The sequence below is a fragment of the Gossypium arboreum genome, chromosome 6, assembly GCF_025698485.1.
Source record: "Gossypium arboreum isolate Shixiya-1 chromosome 6, ASM2569848v2, whole genome shotgun sequence".
NCBI classification, from domain to species: domain Eukaryota; kingdom Viridiplantae; phylum Streptophyta; class Magnoliopsida; order Malvales; family Malvaceae; genus Gossypium; species Gossypium arboreum.
The window spans coordinates 106,828,136-106,852,774 of NC_069075.1; the positions used below are offsets into that span (position 1 = coordinate 106,828,136).

Consider the following 24,639-nt stretch of genomic DNA (forward strand, 5'->3'; position numbering starts at 1 on the left):
AAACTTTATTTATAATTGGTTTATGAACTTATGTCAAGATTATGCAAAACCCGTAACAAATTACCTTCAAGACGTTAAATAAATAATTGAAAATTTTATTTTAATTAAAATATGCAGTTAATTTTTGATAAATTTTGAGATTTAATCTTTATATTTAAAATATTTATATTAAACTTTTTATTTTTTAATTTAAAATTTTCAATCCACTCATTGGTTAGCATTTCCTATAAAAAAATTGGTGTTATCAGAAACTACTAATCACCATTAGGATTAGACTACTATTCTTAAATTAAAAAAATTTAAATTTTAAAATATAAGAATCAAATCCTAAATTTTATATAAATACGAAAATTAACTACATATTTTAACCTTATATTTTCTCTAACCTTTGTTTGTACAATATCACGAAGGAAAAAAAACACCAAACAAGGAAAATAAAATAAAAAATAAAGATTAATGAAGTACCATTGAATTACTGAAAATGATTACCATGGAGCTTCTTCTCGACCCAAGAAGGGACAAAACAGGGCTTATCTCGTACTCCATAGTCGTCTTTGTCCTGGAATCACTTCGATCTGCCGGACCAATATCGAAACACAGTTTCTCTTCAGGCATAACTTTGATCCTCCACACTTTAAACGTTTGGTCCAAGCTAGCACTGTAAACCAAAAACCCCATCACAATTTTCTCGGCTTCCAAACAAGCCGCCAAGCACCTCACCGGCCCTCGATGACCATCCAACACCGCCAAACACTCGTGGAAACAGCTCCCTTCCTCTCGTCTCCACACCCTAATCGTCGTATCCTCCGACCCGCTAAACACCAACTTCTCCACAGCCGCCAAACAAAGCACCGCAAACCGGTGGCCTTGTAAGAACCCACCGTGGTTGAACCTCCCTGACATTGTTTCCTTCTCCCAGAAATTGATTGTCCCATCGGATGAGCCCGAGTAGAGGAAACAGTTGTTGAATGTGGTGCTTAAGGCCAAGGCATTCACGGGGATTGTTGGAATTTTAGGGTCATGGTTAAAGTGTGGGAGTTTTCTGTACACCCTCCGCCATATCTTCACCGATCCATCGGCGGAGCAAGTGAAAACGCAGCCATCGTCTTGGTTGACGACGATGGCGTTCACATTGCTTTCGTGAGCCACGAATGAGTCGACGCATTTTTGTCCAACAGCCGCCATGCCTTTACTGTTCTGTCGTACGAGCCGGTGTATAAGAGGCCCTCGGTGTGGTAATAAGCCATGCATGAGATAGTTTGGATTTCATATAAAACTAACTAACTTTATTTATTTCATACAGTGAGCCCAAGATTGGATCTGTAAATTTCAATTTTTGGTACAAGCATCTGTAAATTAATATGCCTATATATGGCCAACATTATATGGTGTAATTTATTTTAAGTAGTTGGGGCCATATGGAATTCTTCACACCACCTTCCTTCGTAATATCTTTGTGTACCATCGATGCAATTATTGACCACCTTTGCCTCAATTATTTTGAAACCAGTACAATTGGTTAAAAAATTAGTGTACAAAAATTTATATTAAAAATTTTAAACTCTTTGACATTGTTGTAAAGCAGTACAATATTGAAATTTCAATATGTAAAGATAATAAAACTATTTCATCACTTCAAATATTAAGTTTGCTTCTAACCCTTCTTAAATTTATGGTCTCAAATCTCGTAATTGATTTGGAGAAAGTAGTAATTAGGAATGGTTTTTTTTTTTGAGGGATTAAAATAAATTATAAATGTTTGGGGAGGATAAAATGTTTATCATTATGCATTTTAGCATATTTAATCCTCTATTTCTAATATGTAATTATTATTTTTTCATGAATTTTATCAAATTATTTGTGGTGATTTATTTTTCTAAGCAAGTGGTGATGTGGTATATTTATCACGTGATACCAAATTTTAAGAAATAATCCACGTCAAATATTTAATAAAATTGAAAAAAATAGAAAAATTAAAAGAAGCAAGTGGACATTAATCAGATTCCAATAAAGTGAATTTTGTTCCCCATATTTTTACTAGATTAATGAGAGAGTATCTGATTCAGTTAAATAGTAGTGTCTTCCTATTTTTGTTAGTTTGTAATTGATTCTATTCAATTTTTTGCTACCAAAAAAGGGAGAGGAGAGATTACAAGTTTCATAGAAGTTAAAAATGACGGAATGACAATTAGGTATTGGCTTAGTTGACAATAATGACGGAAGTTAAAAGTGGAAGTTTTGAGTTCATGTTTGAAATCTATCAAGTGTGCTTATATACAAATAAATTTTCGAGTTCTATTATATGCAGTTGTTATTATTTGTGAATTTCAGTCTAATTAATCTAGTTTGTTGACTTTAACTTAGATTGTACCAATTCTTAGTTTATTTGTATTGTAATGATTTGATTCTACTTTATGATTATTCAAATAATCCATTTGTAGTAATTTCACTACTTATAACACTTAAAAAAAGTAAAGAAATTATAATATAAAAACTAAATCCAAAAACACAAAAACTTTATTTATAATTGGTTTATGAACTTATGTCAAGATTATGCAAAACCCGTAACAAATTACCTTCAAGACGTTAAATAAATAATTGAAAATTTTATTTTAATTAAAATATGCAGTTAATTTTTGATAAATTTTGAGATTTAATCTTTATATTTAAAATATTTATATTAAACTTTTTATTTTTTAATTTAAAATTTTCAATCCACTCATTGGTTAGCATTTCCTATAAAAAAATTGGTGTTATCAGAAACTACTAATCACCATTAGGATTAGACTACTATTCTTAAATTAAAAAAATTTAAATTTTAAAATATAAGAATCAAATCCTAAATTTTATATAAATACGAAAATTAACTACATATTTTAACCTTATATTTTTCTCTAACCTTTGTTTGTACAATATCACGAAGGAAAAAAAAAACACCAAACAAGGAAAATAAAAATAAAAAAATAAAGATTAATGAAGTACCATTGAATTACTGAAAATGATTACCATGGAGCTTCTTCTCGACCCAAGAAGGGGACAAAACAGGGCTTATCTCGTACTCCATAGTCGTCTTTGTCCTGGAATCACTTCGATCTGCCGGACCAATATCGAAACACAGTTTCTCTTCAGGCATAACTTTGATCCTCCACACTTTAAACGTTTGGTCCAAGCTAGCACTGTAAACCAAAAACCCCATCACAATTTTCTCGGCTTCCAAACAAGCCGCCAAGCACCTCACCGGCCCTCGATGACCATCCAACACCGCCAAACACTCGTGGAAACAGCTCCCTTCCTCTCGTCTCCACACCCTAATCGTCGTATCCTCCGACCCGCTAAACACCAACTTCTCCACAGCCGCCAAACAAAGCACCGCAAACCGGTGGCCTTGTAAGAACCCACCGTGGTTGAACCTCCCTGACATTGTTTCCTTCTCCCAGAAATTGATTGTCCCATCGGATGAGCCCGAGTAGAGGAAACAGTTGTTGAATGTGGTGCTTAAGGCCAAGGCATTCACGGGGGATTGTTGGAATTTTAGGGTCATGGTTAAAGTGTGGGAGTTTTCTCTGTACACCCTCCGCCATATCTTCACCGATCCATCGGCGGAGCAAGTGAAAACGCAGCCATCGTCTTGGTTGACGACGATGGCGTTCACATTGCTTTCGTGAGCCACGAATGAGTCGACGCATTTTTTGTCCAACAGCCGCCATGCCTTTACTGTTCTGTCGTACGAGCCGGTGTATAAGAGGCCCTCGGTGTGGTAATAAGCCATGCATGAGATACAATCTTTGTGTTGTTGGCTGCTTGTTTTGGGGAACATGAGAAACGAGGTCTTTTTAGGGAGGGTTGTGATTTTCTTGAACCTGAAATGATCCGAAATCGTATAGTTCCAAATTCGGACCTTGCAGTCTCTATGCGAGGTGAAAAGCATGTTACCGTATGCGAAAATGGCCCGAACTTCGCCCGAACTCGCTTTGATGTAACCCCGTTCAGTGCAATCAGGCTGCCTCCATGCCCTGATACGGTTGCTATCCGAGCCGGTGAAAGCTAGCCCTTTCGAGAGCGCGATGGAGTAGATATTACCTTCTTGGCGGTGAAGAGAAGCGATGCAATGGTAGAGGAGAGCCGGGGATGGGGTTTGAAGAGGGGAGAGCGTCCACGGAGATTCGGGACTACCGGGTGGAAACATCGAGTGCACGGCGGGATTCACTCGGGGGCTCGAAGGTCTTCCGGGGCTGAATTGTAGATCTTGGTCATACATATCTAAGCGAGTTCTAATGGAAAGGTGATGAGGAGGTGATTGGGGTGGATGGCTTTCTTCATCCATGAAACCATGAAGAGAATTTCTCCCATAGAAATCCATGGCACTTGGATATTGTGAGAGTTAGAGTGAAAACGTGTATGATTTGGGTAGAGATAAAGGGGTGCATTGATGGTGTAGTTATCAACTTAAATTTGGTGAGTTGGGGTATTGGTATGTCTCAATGGCACCATTAAAGAAGGCAACTTAAATATCCGACTATTGCATATAGAAAAAAATCCAGTTATTTTAATAATAAAATATTTTGATATAGTGAATCAAACTCGAGATATAATGATGATCTATTTTCTTTCAAATAAAATTTTGATTGATATTTAATTTTAAATTCTATTTTTGGACATTTAATTAGGATAATTATTTTTCGATTCTTTTTATTTGTAAATAATTTTAAAGGAGTAAAAAGAAGTTTTTATAATGGTTTTAATCCTTTTGCAATGCTAGAGTTTAAACTTAATTTCCTTTTATAACATTATTAGTAAATCCAAATTGATGACAAAAGTTAAATCTAAATTAGCAAAATTCTATATGTGTATAAGTGATTACTACCATATTTAAATTGATAACATTATTTGTTGCTATGTTGATATACAATTTCTTTTGTTGCATAGCCAAAATCATGTGGTCCGATCCTTCAATTATATTCAATCTTAAAAGTTTTTTTTTTTATAATATTATTAATATGTAGGATTAAATTATATCAAAATAAAACAAACCAATTAAATCCAAACTCCAGCATAGTAGAAAGACTAAACTATAATTAAACCATTTTATCTTTGCCCTTTTTAATATAATAAATATACACTGTGTTGGTAAAATCCAAAATCAAAAGCATTCATTCTAATTTCTAAGCATAGAAAGTAAGATCCTGGATATCTAAATTTGCAAAAAAATGGTTAGTCGCCTTTCCCTCGTAAAGCTCAAAGGCGAATGCGTATGTTCTAACAACACTCGCTCTAATATAGAAATTCCGATTATTAATGAAGTCTTGGTTTTATTTTTAAGGTTGCCACTTTGAAGGTTTGGGGTTTGAATTTTATCTTAGATAAATAATGTGTGTTTGTTTAGATTTATATTGGTTTAGATTTTGGCTGTGTGGGTGAGTAGCGAAACTAGGGGCTCGCAGGCCACCAGTACCTAAAGTAGAAATTTTTTTATTTAGGAGTTTTGAAAGTTTTAAAATTTTAAATTGATAAAGGTAAAATTATATTTTGACCCTCTTAAAAATATAAAATTTTGATTTAATTCTTTAAAATTTATAAAGATATAGGCTATTAAAATGATGAAATTACATTTTTACTATCGTAAAAATTACAATTTAATTTCGGTCTCTTAGAAAAAAATTTGGTTTCGCCCTTGGTGGGGATACTGTTTTGTAATGTTTAATTTTGTTTATAATGATTTAAATATATTGTTTTTGTAATTATCTATCAATATAATTGTATTTGTACTCTTTTAGAAAAAGTACTCTTGTAAACTACATCATCCTAAAAGTGTTTATGGGTTGGGCTTTAGTTTTTATTTTGAATATTAGATTGGCTTGTCCCAACTCGTTTTATTGTTTATAAATACTAAAACAATCAAAATTTATTAATATTTTATTTAAATTAAAAATGCAGTTGCTAAATTTAATTAATAATTTTAAAACTTATGTTTATGGATAAATATATTTATATGAATGTAATTGAAAAATATTACATATATGATTTTTTTTGTAATATAATATATAATTTATAAACAAGTTAAAAATTAGACTATAAATGTATATATAAGAAATATTAAAAATATCAATAAATCCTAAAATGATGCATCAAAACATACTAATATCGGTACATACTTATATCAAGATGAAAATAATACATTCATTGATACAATTTTGACTAATTGATAATTTGTTAACTTTAAAAAATAGAAGAAATATAGAAAAAATGAACAGTATATGATTGTCATTCTAATCAGACAAACTTGAATAAATTGAGTTGGAACTTAAAAACCCCTTTTTTAAAACAAATCTTAATTCAATCCAATCCATTAACACATTAACATCTTCATAAGTGTATATCTACGTGTGGTTTCCAATCATTTATCGTTGTTAGAAGATTAGGTAGCCATCCTAACCATAGACATTAATTGTGTAGTAACTAGGCTGTCCACAACAAGGCCAATTGGTAATGATGGATTAATTGAAAGCTAGTCGATGTGGTATTATGGTTATCCGAAGTACGAGAAGTCGGGTTCGAATTATCATGTCTTTAGTCTCTCTTCAAAATTTGATGATAAAACATTGAGAGTGCGTTGCTGTTCAGCCGCCACTCTTTTCTGATATTATGGTTGCCTAAACTACTTCTATACATAAGTATGCTTCATGAATTTTATTTCGATCCGCTTTAAAAAATATTTTTAAACTCTTTTCAAAGTTGAAAAATAAAATATCGAGAATACGTTAATTTTTTGAAAAATTCACAGATGACAAATATCTTTTATATTATCAGCATAGTGATGGAGCGTGGTAGAGATATAGGGACCATGATCTCCTTGAAATGATAAATTTTTAATTTAGGCTATTTATAATTTATAATATTTTAAATTAATAATGATAAAATTATAATTTAATTTTCAAAAATAAAAAATAATAATTTAACTATTTAAAATTATAAAAATATAAATTATTAAAATGATTAGATTGTATTTTATTATTGTAAAATATATAATTTATTTTGATGTGTAAAAAATTTTCTGATTCCACCTTCCCTCATCGGCGAACTCTTGTCATCGTGTGTGGTTCGCGGGACAGCAGTGTCTTTGTGATTCGTGTTGTTCCACCCTTCCCTTAGGCATTAGAAAACCGATGTTGTCATTTTTTATTTTTTCACTCCACCTTACTTCACCGGGCAGCAATTTTGGAGAAACATTGAAGTGCTACATTCTATTTATCTATTACTTAGTCTTTATGAAATTCGTGAAAATAGTCATCAGTAACACGCTTTTATTATTGCAGGATTTTTAGAGAGTTTGAGGAAGGAGCTCTAAGCGCAGGCCGGTAAGTGTTTAGTCCATATTGTTGCTTCATTGCTTCTATTTCCGTAATTTATTTCTTTGTTATAGTTTTATGGAAATAAATAAATATTATGGGAATGATGATTTGTGTTACATTTGCGAATCTGGTTGGAAGGACTATTTTAAGATTTTATCAAATTTTTAAGATTTAGAAATATCATTAAAATTTTCAAATATCATTAAGGTTTACTAAAATATCTAATAATTTACCAAAACTTCTACACTTTTTACCAAAACTTTTAAGAATTTACTAATATTTCTAAGCATTTATCAAAAATCTAACGATTTACTAAAATATCTAAATTTTATCAAAATTTTTAAGGCTTTACCAATATTTATAAAGATTTTCCATTATTTCTAACTATTTACCAAAATTCCTTCAAATTTAACAAATTTTCTAAGCTTTTATCAAAATTTCTAAAGATATCCCATACTTGATCGATCAATTTTTAACAATTTACCGATATTTATAAGGATATCTGAAAATATTTAATACTTTATTAATATTTCTAATGATTTATCAAAATTTATATGAATTTTCCAAAATATCTAATAATTATTTACCGATATGTAAGACTTTACTAATATTCTTAACGATTTACCAATATTTATATAGATTTACTAAAATTTTAACAATTTACTAAAATTTTTAAGAATTAAGCAAAATTCCTAAAAAAAAAACCTTAAAAATCTTATTTTAACCAATAACCCACAAGCATTTCCTAAGCTTTTCTAGTGAATCCCATAATAGAAGCACCATTTGAAAAGATATATAAACATTGAATGATCGAATACAAATGTTTTAAACAAAATAAAAATTCATATTATATAATCCACCGGTATAAATCATTTTCATTTTCACTTTTGGCAGGAAATAAATACTTTTTATACATTTTATTTATGTATTTAAAATTACAGAGACACAAAAATTTACAATTAGAATTAATCATTACATCAACATATATAATTGAATTATCAAACTATCAAATTAAAATTCACTTCCATATAAATACTATATTCACACATATTAAGATTTCAACCTCACAAAACCTAATCTTTATTATCTCCTCAACAATACATTTTATTTATTGATACAAATAAGAATCTATGAAAATATCAACCAAACTTTTATCCCACACTTAATGCTTAAGAAATCAATGTGGAAAACATACATACATACATACATACATACATACATATATGATTAGACACTTAATCATTCATGAATTTGTGAATAGGAAGGAGATATGCTTTTTACTATTTTAGAATTCAAGGAGGGGATTATACTCAAGATGTCATTTTGCAGTTGCATTGGCCTAAAAGTTCCATGAAAACCATATGGAACTCTAAATGGCAAGGTGATTCTGGCTACAGGTTTACTGGTAAAGCTCTTTGCTTCAATTATAAGAACCTGTTTGCAATAAAAGAGGAAAAATGAATATATTTAGCCTCTTAAAATCAAGGGTTAATTGTATCAGATGTCACTGGCTTATGGATCGAATTCTAAATTGGTCCATACTTGGAAACATTTCAATTGATTTCTCAAACTAAAGTTTTGTTCCATTCAAGTCCTTTTGCTGGTTTAACTGTTTGCTTCGACTTTAAATGCTAACTTGAATCTAACACGATTCCTTTTTAAACACTTATGGGTTAGTACATATTTTTAAACACCTTAGGTCCAATTTGGCATTTAACGCCAAAGCCGACGTCTAACTGATACGAGAACCTAATCCGAATGGTACTTTAATTTGAGGATTTAATTGAAATATTTTAAAGTTTAGGGATTAATTAAAAATTTGGTAGAATTATCGTTAGAATCAACTTACTTGAGATATATTAGTATCTTCATTGTGAACAAATGTGACGACCCAACCATCATCTTCTTCAACACCACCTTGTTTAGGGACAAAGGCAGCTCCGGTGCCGAATGTGTTCTTCTCAAACATATGATATTCTACCTTTATCAACCCTTCTACTTCATTTTCTTTCTGGGGTCAAAATACATACAAGTTAGAATATATATACATACATATTAATCAAGCAACTGATAAATGATGAAAGAAAAAATAAAAGAATTTTAGAGGGACCTAATTTAAATACCAAGGAAAAACCAGGATTCTGCTCTCCAAAATATAACTTTGCAAGACCTCCATATTTTGCCATGCCTGAAATTGTTATAAGTATATAAAGTTAATTATTAGTATGGGTTAATTACATCATACATTCTCAAATTATTGCTTAAGTTTTAAATCGGACCCAAAACTTCAATATATTTTTAATTGAGTCCTAAAAATATTACCAGTATATCAACAAGTTTTTCTATCAACATAATTGTTAGATCCAACATTAAATGCCAGCTCGAATTGGAGTACGTACCTGATGCAGAACTTGCAATAGAGTCACGTACTTGGCAATACCCATAATTATTTTGAACTCCTACGAAACCTTCATTAATAAATGGAAATTCCATGGAATATTCAGTCCCTGTTAGATTTCTCTCCTTTACATCACCGGTTTGCTTGTTCATTCGCCACTCATAAGGACGAGGAAACACTAACTGATCTTCTGATACAGCATCCATGCTTCCTTCAATAGGTTTTATAGGCCTCAATTTGCTAGAGAACCAATCAAATTTGTTCTGTCCCTTATCAGGCCCTGGTATTATTGAATCAAGGGCTCTACATCCCCACATCACAACCTGAAGGAAGTCAATGTAAGATTGTTTTATCAGTTAGGGATGGTAAAAATCAAATTGTTTCGTGGATTAATGAACCCAATCCAAATATCAAGTTTCTTAAAAAAAAAAAAAAGAAAGTAAAATCACCTTGTGAAATAGAGCAATTGTAGCACATGCTTGCTCTGACTTCATTTGTTTGCTTATGAAGTTAAAAAGTTTTAAAGTATATCAAATAATTATTTATGAATAAATTATAAATATATAACTAGATAAAAAATTAAATTTAAAAAATCATTAGTCAAAAGTAAAGTGAAATGGTGCGATATAATCTGAAGTAATTATATATTTACCCATGACCACAGATATTTTCAACATCGATTCAAATGTGGGGCAGTGATGAATGAGGCAACCCTTATTCATTGCCCCGTCACATTATCATCCCTAAGGCTTTACTCAGTATGGTGGAAAGAAAATTAGAAAGATGGAAAATTGAAGGGTGAAAAATTAGAATTATGAAAATATAATTTTTTATAGGTATATTTAGTAGAAAAAATGAAAACATTCTAAAATATATAATTTTTTAAAAAAATAAAGTACATAATTTTAAACTAATTTATATATATCTTTCATTTCCTCTCATCTCATCATTTCAATTTGAAATGATTGATTTTTAAATATTAGGTCATTTCTATTTTCTTTTCTCTCACCCTTTTTTTTCCTAAGCACACTTAAATATTATTTTCTTTCTATTTTTCCACTACTTCTTTCCATTTTTTCACTTTTTTACCCAACCAAATACTCCCTAAGTGCAGTAAAATTTTAAAGTTTATTATGAATCCAACCATAGTTTTTACCTCATCACCGTCTTCAAAACAATTGAAAAGGTGAAATGTGCAATTGGGTTTCACTTTAAACCACTGGATTGAATCTGCCGATCCATAGCGAGGCATGATGCCGATCCTTGCATATCCTTCTTTTTCGTATTTCATTAATCTAATATGTCAAGATTAACAATTGTTTAAAATAACAATTTTAAATAATAAAAAAAGTATAAAAAGAGGAAAAGAATTAGACTCACGAGCTACCACGAACAAGTCTGTTCAAGTCTATCAATAGAGGGTGATCCATAAATACATTGTACCTTGCAAAAGGAAAATTCACGTCAAATTTTAACTTGTATTCCACATGAAATTTGAAACTGTCATCACAAATAGTTTATTAAATATGAGAATGTGTTTCACATAATTATATTTTATTTTATAAATTTATTAGAAGATTAATTGTACCAGATATAACTCATATTTTAAATTAGTTTTAAATTTTAGATTATTCAAATTAAGTCCTTAAAGTGATATTATTATTTTAATCAAATCTTTTATTAGTCTAATTGTCAAAGATATTAAATGTTGATTCGAATTTGACATGGAATACATTTAAAACAAGTGGATCAAATTATAAACGTGTGTACTTTCTCATGAACAATTTGAGTCTAACATCTTAACCAAAATAGATAATTACATTAAAATTAGAAAGGTCACATATTATATCTAAGTTGTCTGTGTGATAACTAACATGTATGTTTAGAATTAGATTGTTGTGTTTTAAATATGCTTTATGGCATACACAAATTAACATTTAATGGTCAAGCTGGCAATTGGAAAAAGACCTAATTAATACAATCTTAAATAATTAATTATAAAAGAAAGGAAGAAAGGAAAAGAAAAATATCTTTTTCTATTTTGTTGATCTAAAATTATTAGTGTAAAAGATGACTGTAATGAATCATTTTCTTTTATTCTCACCAATAAAAATGGTTAAAACTATTTTTTTTTTCATTTTCTTTACCAAGTTTAAAAATCTAAATAAGATAATATAGAACTTCCAATATTTCTTATCCAAGATGGTGTTTAAGAAAATGGAATGGGGATAAGAAAGAATGAAAGCAGGTTTACCTCTGTGTAACTCCAATTTCATGGCATAGGCTACACCTATTTAATTTCAGATCCGCTCTATGAAGTAATTTATTTCCATCAGCTGTACACAAAATGAATGGATTTATGTTAAATAAATTTTTTGTTCTATAATTATGTAGGAGATATAATTCCTTAGATGTCTCTGTACATAAAATAAAAGAAGAAAGTAAAGCATCGGAAATAAATTATATTAAGATTATCTTAAAAATATAGTTTTTAAGCATTAATAAAATAGTGGCTCATCATTAAATTTTAAAAATAACAAAATATTATTATACACTCATCTCTATCTAATATCTTCTCCAATTTAATTTTACTTTAATAAAATTACATAAAATAATTAATTTTTATTTATAAAGATTTTTTTCATTTACAAATTTTAACCATTTTATTTTTTTCATTTACAAATTTTAACCATTTTATTTTTTTCATAAGTTATTATTTTTATTTTTCAACCAATTCAAAAAAATTAATAATTTTTGTATAATTTCTTCTATATCATTGACCCATAATTTGGTAATTAATTTACTCAAAACCCCAAACTTTGAACCTTAAACTCTCTGAACTCTGAATCTCGAGATTCAAGATTAGGATTTAGATTTGAGGTTCAATGTTCAATAGTTCAGGTTACGGGTCAAAGGTTTGGGGTAATGAATTTAAGATTCAATGGTTTGAGGTTATGAGTTTAGATTTAAAAATTCATGATTTGGGTTCAGGGTTCAATGTTCAATTGTTTATGTTACAGTTCAAAGGTTTGGGGTTATGGGTTCAAGATTCAATAGTTTGGGGTTACGAGTTTGGATTTAAGGTTTGAGATTTTAAGTTTTTGGATTTAGGGTTTTGAATTCTAAATTTAAGGTTTTAGAGTAAAAAAATACCAAAATTATGTGTCAAATACATGAAAAAAAATTGTTGAAATTAGAAAGAGACATAAATAATTTGATGGGAAGAGTCCAGTGGCAAAATTTTATGGTTTTTAGAATCATCCTAACTAAATTATTTCCAATGAATAAAGTGTATTTGACATGTTTAAATACAAAATACTTGATTAAAAGACAAAAAAAAAATACCAGAAATTATTCCCAGTTCAGCAAAAGGCTTAGTTGCATCAATCCCCAGAATAACAAGCTCCCCAGTGCCTGGAGCTTTCTGTGTTACATAAGACATGAGACGTACCAAACATTATATATTGTACAGCAACGTGAATAAATTCAGAAGAGTGAAAGCAACCTTGGGATGAGAAGAAAATGGCCTGTTCCAACCTCCATTAACATCCCAATCATTCAAAGTTTCAAGCGTAAGGATGTTAATCTCCTGAGGTTTGTGATTTTCTGCTATTGAGTACATCTTCCCACCATGCTCAAATACGTTGGTGTTGCTTATTTCTTTGTTTACTTTACCATATCTCAACTGACCCAAATGTAAACACATCAATCAGAAATTAGAAATAGTGTTGTAAAGTGGGGTTGTTTGAATATAGGGCTAATTGATAACTAGAAAAGAACAAAAAGCAAGGATTAAGGCAAAGCACACACACACACCATGTTAAGCAAATACGCAGACAAAATAGCTGGAGAATCCCCTTCTAAGGCAGGTAGAAACAAGGGTTTGTTCCGCTGTTTTTCCAGCTTCAATGTCTCTGTTTCCACGTATCTGTTTTTATAAAGGACGGTCCAGTCTCCCTCAACGCCTTTGCAAAAATACAAAGCATGAAGCATCCCTTCCCCTTCGATCCAAGTGTAACTTGACCTCCCAAACATCGAACTCGTTGATGTTAATGCTCCAAATATGGGGTTTGGCCCTGCATTTTTATTACAATAACCAATAACGTTTAACAAAAATAATATGAAAAACTTATAGACAACATCCAAACATTTAGCAAAAACAGTATTCTACCAGTTCAGAATACAGCCAAAATAAACTTGAGTTTTTCTAAAACTTGATTTTTAAAAGATTAAAATTATTGAATTTAGGATAAGATGAGACCAACTTAGGCATTGGTGAATGTTTTTAGTTGGTGTCTTGTAGGAAGTCTCCTAGGGAGATAAAATGCCATATAAAACACACAGGTGGTTCTCTAAAATTTCCTTTCGGCCTAATCGATGCCGGGGTTTGTTGTAATTAATGGATGGAAATGGTAAAGGAACATCCTAGTATTTTAATGGTAAAGATTGATTATGTCAATGACAAACCGTTTCTGATGTAGACACCCTCAGCAAAATCACGAGGTATTTCCCCTTGGATGTTGGTGACTTGAACGGCTTCTTTCATCTCATTTACCGGCCCAAAATTACTCTGTGAACAACCCATTATTACAAACTGAATTTCAAAACCCCGAATGACCCGAAATTTTATACCTGAGACGGGAGCAATGGCTGATCAGCAAACTCAAACACAAAATCAACAGCTGCATCCACTAGTTTGAGACAAGTGTTGTTCAGAGTTTGTGGAGCCACATCTATTCGCAAGGGAAACCGCTCTATTTGTTTTAAAAATGGCTGCCTCCAAACACCCATTGAATCAAATCAAACAATATTCTAGGGAATTAAGAAAATGAAGAATCTGGGTTTTGTTACTAGTAGGAGAAAACTGACCTTAAATGCAGAGGAAAGTGTTGACTTTAAATTATCAAAGTTGGCTGATGAAGATACGGAAGGCTTTTGAGCTGAGCAATGAATATGAATTGGCAAGCCAGAAGATGCCATTTCTTTGCTTAACCTTAAAATTTTTAAGTTTCTGCAACCATTAATATATATATATATAAAATCACACTCAGGGCTGATCCAAAGGGGAGACACAACGTTGGCCCTTTAATTAAAATGGAGAAACTGTATTTTCATCTTGAAAGTTAATAATTTAATTTAGACTGTTCAAATGAAAATGAAAATTTTATTTTCGCATGTGCGTCTTATTGGTAAATTGAGAGAAGAGAATATATGGTATGAAATTGTGCTACCACCTTATTTCTATTCATTTTTAATGGGAGGATGATAAATCAGATTTTAACTTGCGATTTTTAATTTTTTTATTAAAAATTTAAATCTAATTAAAATATTAAAAATTAGGAGAAAAATATGATTTGCCATTATCTTATTGGAAATGAATAAGGATTGCGTGAAATTATAATTTCATACAATTATTTCCTATGGAGAAGATTGGATTGATTTTAATTTGGATATTTTGAGTTTAAATTTTATGTGTCATTTAAAGATGGAGTTATTTTTATATTTGGTAATCAAGTTTTTCACATTTGGATCACTATAAATGTTTTTCATTTAAGTTTGACACTCGAGTTTGAATCATTTTTTATTTGGTTCATTTAAAATTCCATTATTTCTAGGTTATTTTGGGTTTGGATGATTTTTATTTTTGTGATTAAATAAGATTAGATCAAGTTTCCGATAAATCAATTGAGTTTTTGACTTGAGTTAAATCTAATAGATGGGTTAATCACTCAATTATTAAAAATTTTTATTTTAAACCTCAAAATAAAAAAGTTCAACTTAAATACCCACGTTACATAATTCGGTCATTTTGAAAATATATGTATTTTTTAAAATTTATTGTTATATTTTTTGAAAATATATGTACTTTTATATAAAAAAATTATTTTTTAGAATTAAGATCAAATTGAGACTGTTTGTAAATTTTAAGATTAAATTTTAAAATTATGAATAAATTGATATAATATCTAAAATTTAAGGACTAAATTTATTATTATATTATTTTATGTAATTCCTATATTAACTTGTCGTTTGTAATTTTAATGAGAATGACTAAAATGATTAAAATACATATAATGTGTGTTTAAATGATTAGGTGTATAATTTAGCCCTAATAAATTAATTTATCAGATCATACACCATGTATAAATGACAATACAGACACTTGTTTAAAAATATGAAATACAAACCCAAATCTTAACGTGTTATTGTTTGATGTTCGAATATGCTACCAAGGGACTACTAACTTAATACTTTTTCTCACAAAAATTAATTACATCAAGAAAGAAATTGAGAATTGTTTTTAGATGTCTCAATTTTAGAATAAAAAAAAAATAATAAAGAGCTATCAATTTTGGACCTAAAACATGAAGAGCTGTTTTCAACTAGGCATATTTCAATGAGAAATGTTGGAATAAAAATTTTGGCAGTATTAGCATGTACAAGTAATGTGGAATATACCTTTCTTGGTTTTTGAGTTTGATTAAGTATTTAAAATATTGGCTCGATTTAAGGTGTTTAATACTTGAGTTATCCGTCTATATTATGTATGAAACTGAAAGGGTTTAAATAAAATTAATTTAGAATATGGGTTTAAGTCATGCTCCAAATTTTAATATTAAGACTCCAGCTTAATTTAACACATTTTTAATTTATAATATTTTCTTTTTATTCTATATATTATATATTATAATGTAAATATTAAAAATTATATTAAATTATTTATGTTTAAAAATTTAATAAAAGAATATATATAATGATAATAATATAATATAATTATTAAACAAAAAGAATTGTATTTTAAAAATATATAGATAAATTAAAATAAAGTTAAAGTTAGCATCAACAAATATGGATGGGTTTAAAACAAAATTTGAAACTTATATTTCAGATTGAACCTAAACAATTATACATGATATTGATACTATATGTAAACCCTAACTCAAATTTAACCTATCAACACCTCTAAATTCATATAATATAGAAATAAACAGTTCATTTAGCTTTTTTTTTTTTTAATGAGGGCGTAAATCCTAAATATTTATTATCATATTGCTAATGGAAAGGATCCAATAATGACAGGTCTTAATAAAAACATTGATAATTTAATTGCTTACCTAATCCTCTCTATATATTGTCTTCTTTGCATTAATTTCTCAATTGTAATTTTCATGACATTCTAATTAAATATTAAGTACAGTATTTTATCAATAAGATTTTTTCATTAATTTAATCATGAATTAAGCGTTAAATGCTAATTTATGTATGATATAACTTTGTGTATCTAACATATAAATAGCTTAAATTTCATGTGTTAAAAAACTTCCATTATTAATAAAATTTAGGAAAATTATCACACAAGTATGGTAATGAGGCCTCCTCCAAATTTTTAAAACCTCATTTTAGACCTTTAAAATAATTTTAGTTCTCCTAAAATTTGAAAAATTTAATTAGATCCTTATAAAATTTTGATAGGTTTAACTAAAATTTTAAAAGATCTACTAAAACTTTTAAATAATTTTATTTTAATTTTAATTAAGTCCTCCAAATCTTAACGGCAAGATCCACTATTGCAGCAAGTATATATATATTTACAATTTAATCTATATTTTTTATAATATGCTTCACATATTTAAAATGAAACTAATTTAAAATTTGAAGATGTCTAGTAGAATTATTGTTTAATTTTTCTTTTATAGAAAATGGGTAGGTGAAGAGATGTTTTGAAATTGGCTGTATTTGTGTGCAGAAGTAATTTGGAATATACCCAATACTGAAGATGTTAAATATGCACCAAACATAAATATTTAAAAAAAATGCAGATATCATAAGCAGGGGATTGATTAAAATGAGTATGTTTGAAAGCCTTAAAAATTCAATACTTAATAATTTTTTCTTTTGGTAACAAAAAAAAAATTATATATAATTTAAATTACATTTTAGTCACTAAATTTTAATTTATTACAATATAGTTTATCATTTTATAATATTTTGATCATGTTTCGTTACTCACCGTTTGAGGTATTACGAAAATCACTCGTGACCCGTTAAATGCCGACATGAAGATCAAGTCATCGCCAAAAACCCTAAACACGTTAAATATAAGTAGTGAGCACCATCCTCCAAAACCATGGCCTAAATTCAATGCCACTAACTCTCAACCTTTCACCACCGTCTATCCTCAACCTAAGCGTTGCCATTTTCAACCACCATTATCATCACCTTGCTTCAACTTACCCTTCCACCATCATCCCGCCACCTAAAGCTCATCCAACACTGTTATAAACTCAAAATCCCCAACAATTTCACCATTGCTGATATAATCCAAAATCTCTGCCTAAAAACAGCTAGAACCTAAAAACTCTCACTACCATTAACGCCTCTCATCAATCAAAAATATCTACCTATTCAAGCATCAAACCAAAAAAAAAAAAAAACCATTCAAAAGAAACCCAACCACAACCATGACAGAATAAGAAAACTTGTTTTAAATTCCCAAAGAGAAAATGCAAATATCAAAACCAAAAAAAAAAAAAAAAAAAGGAAAGAATAAGGGATTAAAAAAATAGAAAACAACAGCAGTCTTTTGGGTTTGGAGCTCCGGGGCTAGGATCGACAGTTGGTCCAGTCAAAAGGGAAAGCTTGACGAGGAGAACAACATACTAGAAGATCAGACTAAATCAACAGTCGCATTTGAAGGTTGGAGGAAGAAGACGCTCGGTTACAAAAGAGAGTTTTCGAAAAAGTTTTGAGTCATTTTCAAGCAAGAAAAATTGAAAGAGTGAGAACAAGAAGCTAAGGAGAGCTTTAACAGTGGTCATTGTCGGAGTAAAGAGGCAGCGACCGAGACGGCTAGAGTTTTCTAAGGGAGAAAAGAATGAAGGAAAAGAAATAAGAAAGGAAAGAATAAGGAAAAAAAAAAAGGAAGAAAAATAAAGAAAAATGAAATAAAGTAAATATATATAAAGGTAAATTTTTTTCCAAAAAAAAAGTGTTTAATTATGCAATTTCTGTAACCGTGACACTTCTAACGGCTAACGGCTGGTAACGACAACATTAGTGATCATTTTACAATAAATTAACTTTTAACAACCAAAATATAATTTAAACTATACATAAATTACTATTTTTATAGTTTATCCTTTTTTATCCATTATTATATTGCTGACATCTTTTGTAATTAAAAAACAAGGATTGCGATTGAAGACTAAATTTCAATCATTCTATAGAAAAACCCAAGAAAAATAATAGCAACCAACAAAATAAGTTTAGGATCCAACTGTGACAAATCTCAATAAAAACATGATCCCTTACATTGTTCCTATTTGGCTTATTCCTAGAAACCAGACAGATGCTTACCCAATCCTTTTGGATTTAGTCCTTTAAAATTTGAAATTTTAGCCTTGATCAAACAGTAATTGTTCAATTCATTAAGTTCTGTCACTTCTAAAATCCGAAGCAATAAACATGTCATGTCAACTTATTATTTTTACATAATACTAAAAAACAACCTAGCTAACAGACTTAACTACTATTATTTATATTAAGTCTGAAATTTCAAAATTAAAAAAATATAAAGACTAAAAATGATTCAGTTGAAGAATATGAACTAAATCTACAACTTTACACATAGCAAAATTTAACCAAACAGATCTACTGCTACTACTTGGGTTAGAACTGGAATTTCAAATTTTGAAAAATAAAGTACAAAGACTAAAATTGACCAAACAAATTAAAGTATAAGGACTAAATCTACAACTTACACATAGTATAGAAACTAATAGCAAAATTTGACTTTTTTCTTTTATCATAACATAACAGAATCAGGACAGACAACTATATTCTTAACACCAATTTCTAATACAATTTGGTCATGATGGCAATGATGCACGTAGAAGTGAGAGCTAGAAATCAAAGGCAAACAATGGCTATTTTAATATTCAATATCACATGAAATCGCATGAAGCAGTGCATACTCTATAACTGTGTGAGAATCTCACTAATACCATCCAGCTTTAGACGAATCAATTGAGTGCTGTTGCAAGTTCCTCCTGAGAAACTCGGACAACTCTAACACTTGCAGCACGTCCTCGTTCTAGGCTGTAAAAATAATTGTCCGCTGGGACAAGCATTTGATTAAGAATCTATTAGAAAGAAATCTGGAGACAAGATTGTAAAAGAAACAAGAACATTACAATTGTTACGATACCATAATCCCATTTATCAAGTTCTTAGTTGACAGTAGTAACTGATGAAAAATGAAACCATCTACATGACAACTACACTAAATCTAGAAAGACATTACGTTTTTGACAATTTGATATAGATGTTTTCATTGGAAAACAATATCAACGGAGGAATAGGAATTAGAATTCTACATTTATTTAATTTCTTTGGGAGTTTTAGTTTTACTAGGTTTTTTATTTCCTTATAAACTTTAAATTAAGAATTCTATTAGGACTTTAAATTAGGAATTAGATTAGGATTTTCCTTTGTAATTAACAGCCTATAAAAAGGCTGCCAATATGAAATAAAAGGAGGTTTTATTTTTTATCACAAACGTTAGTTTGGGAAGGGGGTTCAGTCAAAGACGAATCTGCCTTTGAGTAACCATAGGTCGAAGCAAGGATACTTTCTCGTCTAGACACTGTGACTAGATCTTACGCCAAGGCGCATAATAACTTGGTATCGAGCCGTTGTCATGGGTGTGAAAAACTTTGATGACCAAGTGGAGGCATTTATGGAACAAATGGCTACAAGGCAGCAAGCATTAGAGGAGCAGATGGCGATTTTATCTCTTCGGTCCAAAAGACAACGAAGAGAATTTAGAAAAAATAATAAAGAACAAGGCAGTAGTGGAGGCAAGAAAAGAAATTCAGATTCACAACACGGTGGGGGCATGGTGCCAAGATACTCCAAGATGGAATTTCCCACTTATGATGGTGTTGGTGATCCTTTAGGATGGTTAAAAAGATGCGAAAATTTTTTTGGCAATCAGCGGACCAACGAAGAAGACAAAGTCGGCTTAGCTTCATTCCATCTCTTAGGAGAAGCACAATTGTGGTTTGATCAAATCGAGGAAGAGGAGGCAAATTTGGATTGGGAGCGTTTTAGAGAGTGTTGTCATGTCAGGTTTGGGCCACCTATGAGTAATAACCCCTTGGGGGAACTTGCAAACTTGAGACAAACTGGGACGGTAGAAGAATATCAACGTCAATTTCAATCACTACTGGCTAGGACTACTGATCTTAAACCTCGACAACAAGTAAACCTTTTTACTGCCGGATTAGTAGAGGAACTTAGAATTGATATCGAGATGCAACAACCGGGAAACCTTGGAGTTGCAATGAATATGGCTCGAGCTTTGGAGCGAAACAAAAGTCTCTTCCAAGATGTTATCTCAAACCAATCTAAACTGGTCACTTCCCAAAACACCGGCAAGAATTCCATTATTCCAACAACTAAGAGCTTTGCAAAGGAGGAGGACAAACAACGAAACCAATGGGGAATAACAACAAAATAGGTTCTTCCGCACCATTTATAAAAAGATTAACACGAGCAGAGATGGCGGAGAGAAGGGCTAAGGGATTGTGTTATAATTCTGACGAGTCTTACTCCATGGGGCACAAATGTAAAAGGCTATTTTGGATAGAAGTACCAAATATTGAAGATGAGCAAGATGATGAGGTAGATGATCTTGAAATTTCCTTACATGCCATTAGAGGAACTTGCAATTCATCTACTATGCAACTACCAAAGAAAGGTGTCGAAAAAAAAGATGTTAGTTCTCGTTGATTCAAGCAAGACACATAACTTTCTACGCGAAGGTCTAGTGCCAAGATTGGGACTGAAAATACAAAAGAAAAGGGGGTTGCAAGTATGTATGGCAAACGGAGAACGAGTTCTTAGCATTGGCATTTGTAAATCAAGATTCGTTGTGGCCAATGACAACTTTCAAGTGATTTTATACAATACCATTAGAAAGGTTTGATATGATTTTGGGGTTAAATGGTTGTGTACCCTTGGTCCAATTTTATGGAATTTCACTCCTTAATTATGCAATTTGCGATAAACAAGAAGAAGATACTCGGCAAGGGCGGCACCGGAGGAAGTTCCACGACTCGACTTGATCTGAGGACGGATTTAACTAATATAGTATTAGATAAGCTCTTGGTAGAATTTATGCATTTATTCCAAGAACCGTCTGGTTACCTCCTAACAAACAAATGTAACCATCGTATAACTCTCAAACCAGGAATGAGACCAATTGTAGTCAGGCCTTATCGATATCCACATTTTCAAAAGGATGAGATTGAGAAGCAGTGTGACCAAATGTTACAACAAGAAATCATTCGACCCAGTAGATCACCATTCTCTTCTCCAAGACTATTAGTAAAGAAGCATGACGGGTCATGGCGTTTTGCATCGATTATCGAGAGCTTAATGCTTGCCCGTTAAAGACAAATATCCGATTCACATCGTGGATGAATTGTTGGACGAACTTCATAGGGCAAAATATTTTACAAAATTGGATTTACGATCGGATATTTTCAAATTAGAATGGCAACTATTGATGTGGAAAAATGACCTTTCGAACCCACCATGGACACTTTGAGTTTCTTGTCATGCCATTCGGCTTACCAATGCCCTTCCACATTTCGAGTTTGATGAATGACATTTTTCGCCCTTACTTGCGTAAGTTTGTTTTAGTCTTCTTTGATGACATATTAATTTATAGCAAAACATGGACTGAACATATGCATCATGTAAGATTAGTTTTTGAACTCTTGGGATAATATGTTGTTCTTAAAGAAATCCAAGTGTTTCTTTGGAGAGTCTCGGGTAACCTACCTCGGTCATGTCATCCATGGTGAAGGGTCGAGGTTGATCACACTAAAATTAAAGATGTCACCGATTGGCCAACTCCTAAAACTACCAAGGCTCTACGAGGCTTTCTTGGGTTAGCGAGGATATTACGAAAATTCATCAAGAATTATGGACAAGTGGTCGCACCTTTAACATCTCTTCTAAAGAAAAATGCCTTCAATCGGACTAAGGAAGGCGATGTTGCTTTCACCCAATTAAAACTTCTCTTTCAATGACCCAGCTTTTGCAATTACCCAACTTTGCGGAGGAATTTGTGGTTGAATGTGATGCTTGGACAATGGGTTTGGAGTCGTACTACTGACAAAAGGACACCCCATTGCCTTTTTCAGTTGCAAGATTGCAGATCGACACCTTAAGTTGGCTGCCTACGAACATGAATTAATTGGTTTGACAAAGGCAGTGACTCATTGGCGACCCTATCTTTGGGGAAGGCATTTCCTCATCCGTACAAAGCAAAATAATTTTGACATGATAAGACCAATAGTGCATTACCTGACATAATACCGTTAGTAACAGATGTAACAATCCCGTGTTCTATGGGTTTGCCTTGCATGCTTGATGATTGTTCGGGTAGGACTGAATGGACAGAGTTTGGGAAGGCTAAATATGCAAATGCCTTCATTTTCTGCTATTATGAAATCAAAAAGATAGGAGTTAAACCCAGACGAAAGCTACTACAGTCAAATTATAGCTTACGGCACCGAGTATCGTGAATATAATAGATAAACAAAGGGAATTCTATAATACTCTGCTCTTCTAGCCTGGTGGGATCCAATATAACACATCCACTCTTGGCCACACAGCAGCAGATTGCAACTGCACCATCCAGCATAAGATAGCAAGAAATGACTTAAGTACTAATTATTTACACAACACGAAAATGGCCATATGTTTCCATTGCTAACCAGCAACATGCTTCGTAGGAATCCCTGCATCTACAAGGGCCACACATGCTGCATTTATAGCACATGACAAAAGCTGTACGAGGTAATAACAAGGATTTACATTGGAAGCTTACTCTTCAGGTAAATGAAACCCAGGGAACAATAAAATGAGGCTCTAAAAGAGTCCTAAAGGATACAGCACTATCATCATTGATAACCTGCAGAAGAAAAGTACATAAAACCCAAATTTACTAACGATTAAGCTATAAAGAAAACGTAATTCTTGCACTGGGTAAATCGAATAGAATCACCTGAATTATGATTGAAGTTGTTGTATTCGGATTAATAGTCAAAAGACAAATGCTCTGCAGTGTTCTCTTTAATATCATTTCATATGCCTCTTCCAGCTTCCCTAAGCACCAACAGACACATTTCGATAAATTTCCCAAACTTCTAACGGAGGAATAATTATATGATAAGATACCATCCAATTACATCACAATCAATCATTACTCGTCAAACACTGAATAACTAACTGAACTCGAACTGGCAAACCAGAATATCTGAACCATACCCACACATGATGAAATTTGAACTCCAGAGCCTCCTTATTACCATTAAGCCAAGGCCTCATCCGCATTAAATAGGATTTTAGTAAATTATCTATTTGTCCTGTTTGCTTTCTCAGAGTTCTCGTTCTTTTTAGTTCCAACTTTTGGTCCATAAACGGTGGCAAGTACTTTGGTGTCACCTAAATAAAAATTAACAAACAATAATAAACAAATTTATAGTCGAAATTATGATGATATTTTCCCAAAGTAAAAAAGTTTGCTAAAAGGAAGTACCTTAGAGACCAACTGGCAGAGCCATGAGCACGATAGAGAATGTTATGAGAACAAGCAAGAGGTCTCAACTGGTTCTGCGTGCGTCCGTCTTCCCCATCCACCTCCATTGCTCTCTATGAAACTCAAATGGCAAAGCTTCTCTCACATTTACTTTAATAGGAAATGAGATCTCAAATTGCAAATTGGGGACACCGATGACAACTTTGTGTTTTTGGGGGGAGGGACAGAAGGGTTTTAGAAATTAGGGTTTAAAACATGGTTTAATTTTTCCGTCAGAT

General features: G+C 31.3%; 2 protein-coding genes and 2 pseudogenes across 2 annotated transcripts; all 4 read right to left on the reverse strand.

The window, feature by feature from the left end:
- Nucleotides 1–472: 472 nt before the first annotated feature.
- On the reverse strand, nucleotides 473–1,465 carry LOC128293813 (protein JINGUBANG-like; annotated as a pseudogene).
- Nucleotides 1,466–2,816: 1,351 nt separating this feature from the next.
- Nucleotides 2,817–4,557, reverse strand: LOC108485573 (protein JINGUBANG-like). The gene has a single exon (XM_017789431.2). The coding sequence runs from the start codon at nucleotides 4,358–4,360 to the stop codon at nucleotides 2,990–2,992; it is 1,371 nt and encodes a 456-aa protein (XP_017644920.1). The 5' UTR covers nucleotides 4,361–4,557; the 3' UTR covers nucleotides 2,817–2,989.
- A 3,848-nt stretch (nucleotides 4,558–8,405) lies between these two features.
- LOC108485167 (carotenoid 9,10(9',10')-cleavage dioxygenase 1-like) lies at nucleotides 8,406–14,803 on the reverse strand. The gene is made up of 13 exons (XM_017789010.2): nucleotides 14,617–14,803; nucleotides 14,380–14,520; nucleotides 14,215–14,317; nucleotides 13,564–13,823; nucleotides 13,253–13,432; nucleotides 13,093–13,171; nucleotides 12,002–12,083; nucleotides 11,128–11,190; nucleotides 10,904–11,042; nucleotides 9,749–10,070; nucleotides 9,473–9,537; nucleotides 9,199–9,360; nucleotides 8,406–8,783 (listed from the first exon to the last, which is right to left on the reverse strand). Exons 1-13 carry the CDS (start codon nucleotides 14,725–14,727, stop codon nucleotides 8,589–8,591), a joined length of 1,902 nt encoding a protein of 633 aa, XP_017644499.1. The 5' UTR covers nucleotides 14,728–14,803; the 3' UTR covers nucleotides 8,406–8,588.
- Nucleotides 14,804–23,222: 8,419 nt separating this feature from the next.
- Nucleotides 23,223–24,468, reverse strand: LOC108485168 (exosome complex exonuclease RRP46 homolog; annotated as a pseudogene).
- Nucleotides 24,469–24,639: the final 171 nt, after the last annotated feature.

What these genes read in the sequence shown, in the direction of transcription:
- LOC108485167 (XM_017789010.2), bottom strand. Translation starts at nt 14,727, where the DNA reads ATGGCATCTTCTGGCTTGCCAATTCATATTCATTGCTCAGCTCAAAAG. An exon ending in AGCCATTGCTCCCGTCTCAG is followed by an intron (nt 14,318 to 14,379) that starts GTATAAAATTTC and finishes GGTTGTTCACAG; the next exon opens with AGTAATTTTGGGCCGGTAAA. An exon ending in CATTTTCTTCTCATCCCAAG is followed by an intron (nt 13,172 to 13,252) that starts GTTGCTTTCACT and finishes TATGTAACACAG; the next exon opens with AAAGCTCCAGGCACTGGGGA.
- LOC108485573 (XM_017789431.2), bottom strand. Translation starts at nt 4,360, where the DNA reads ATGGATTTCTATGGGAGAAATTCTCTTCATGGTTTCATGGATGAAGAA.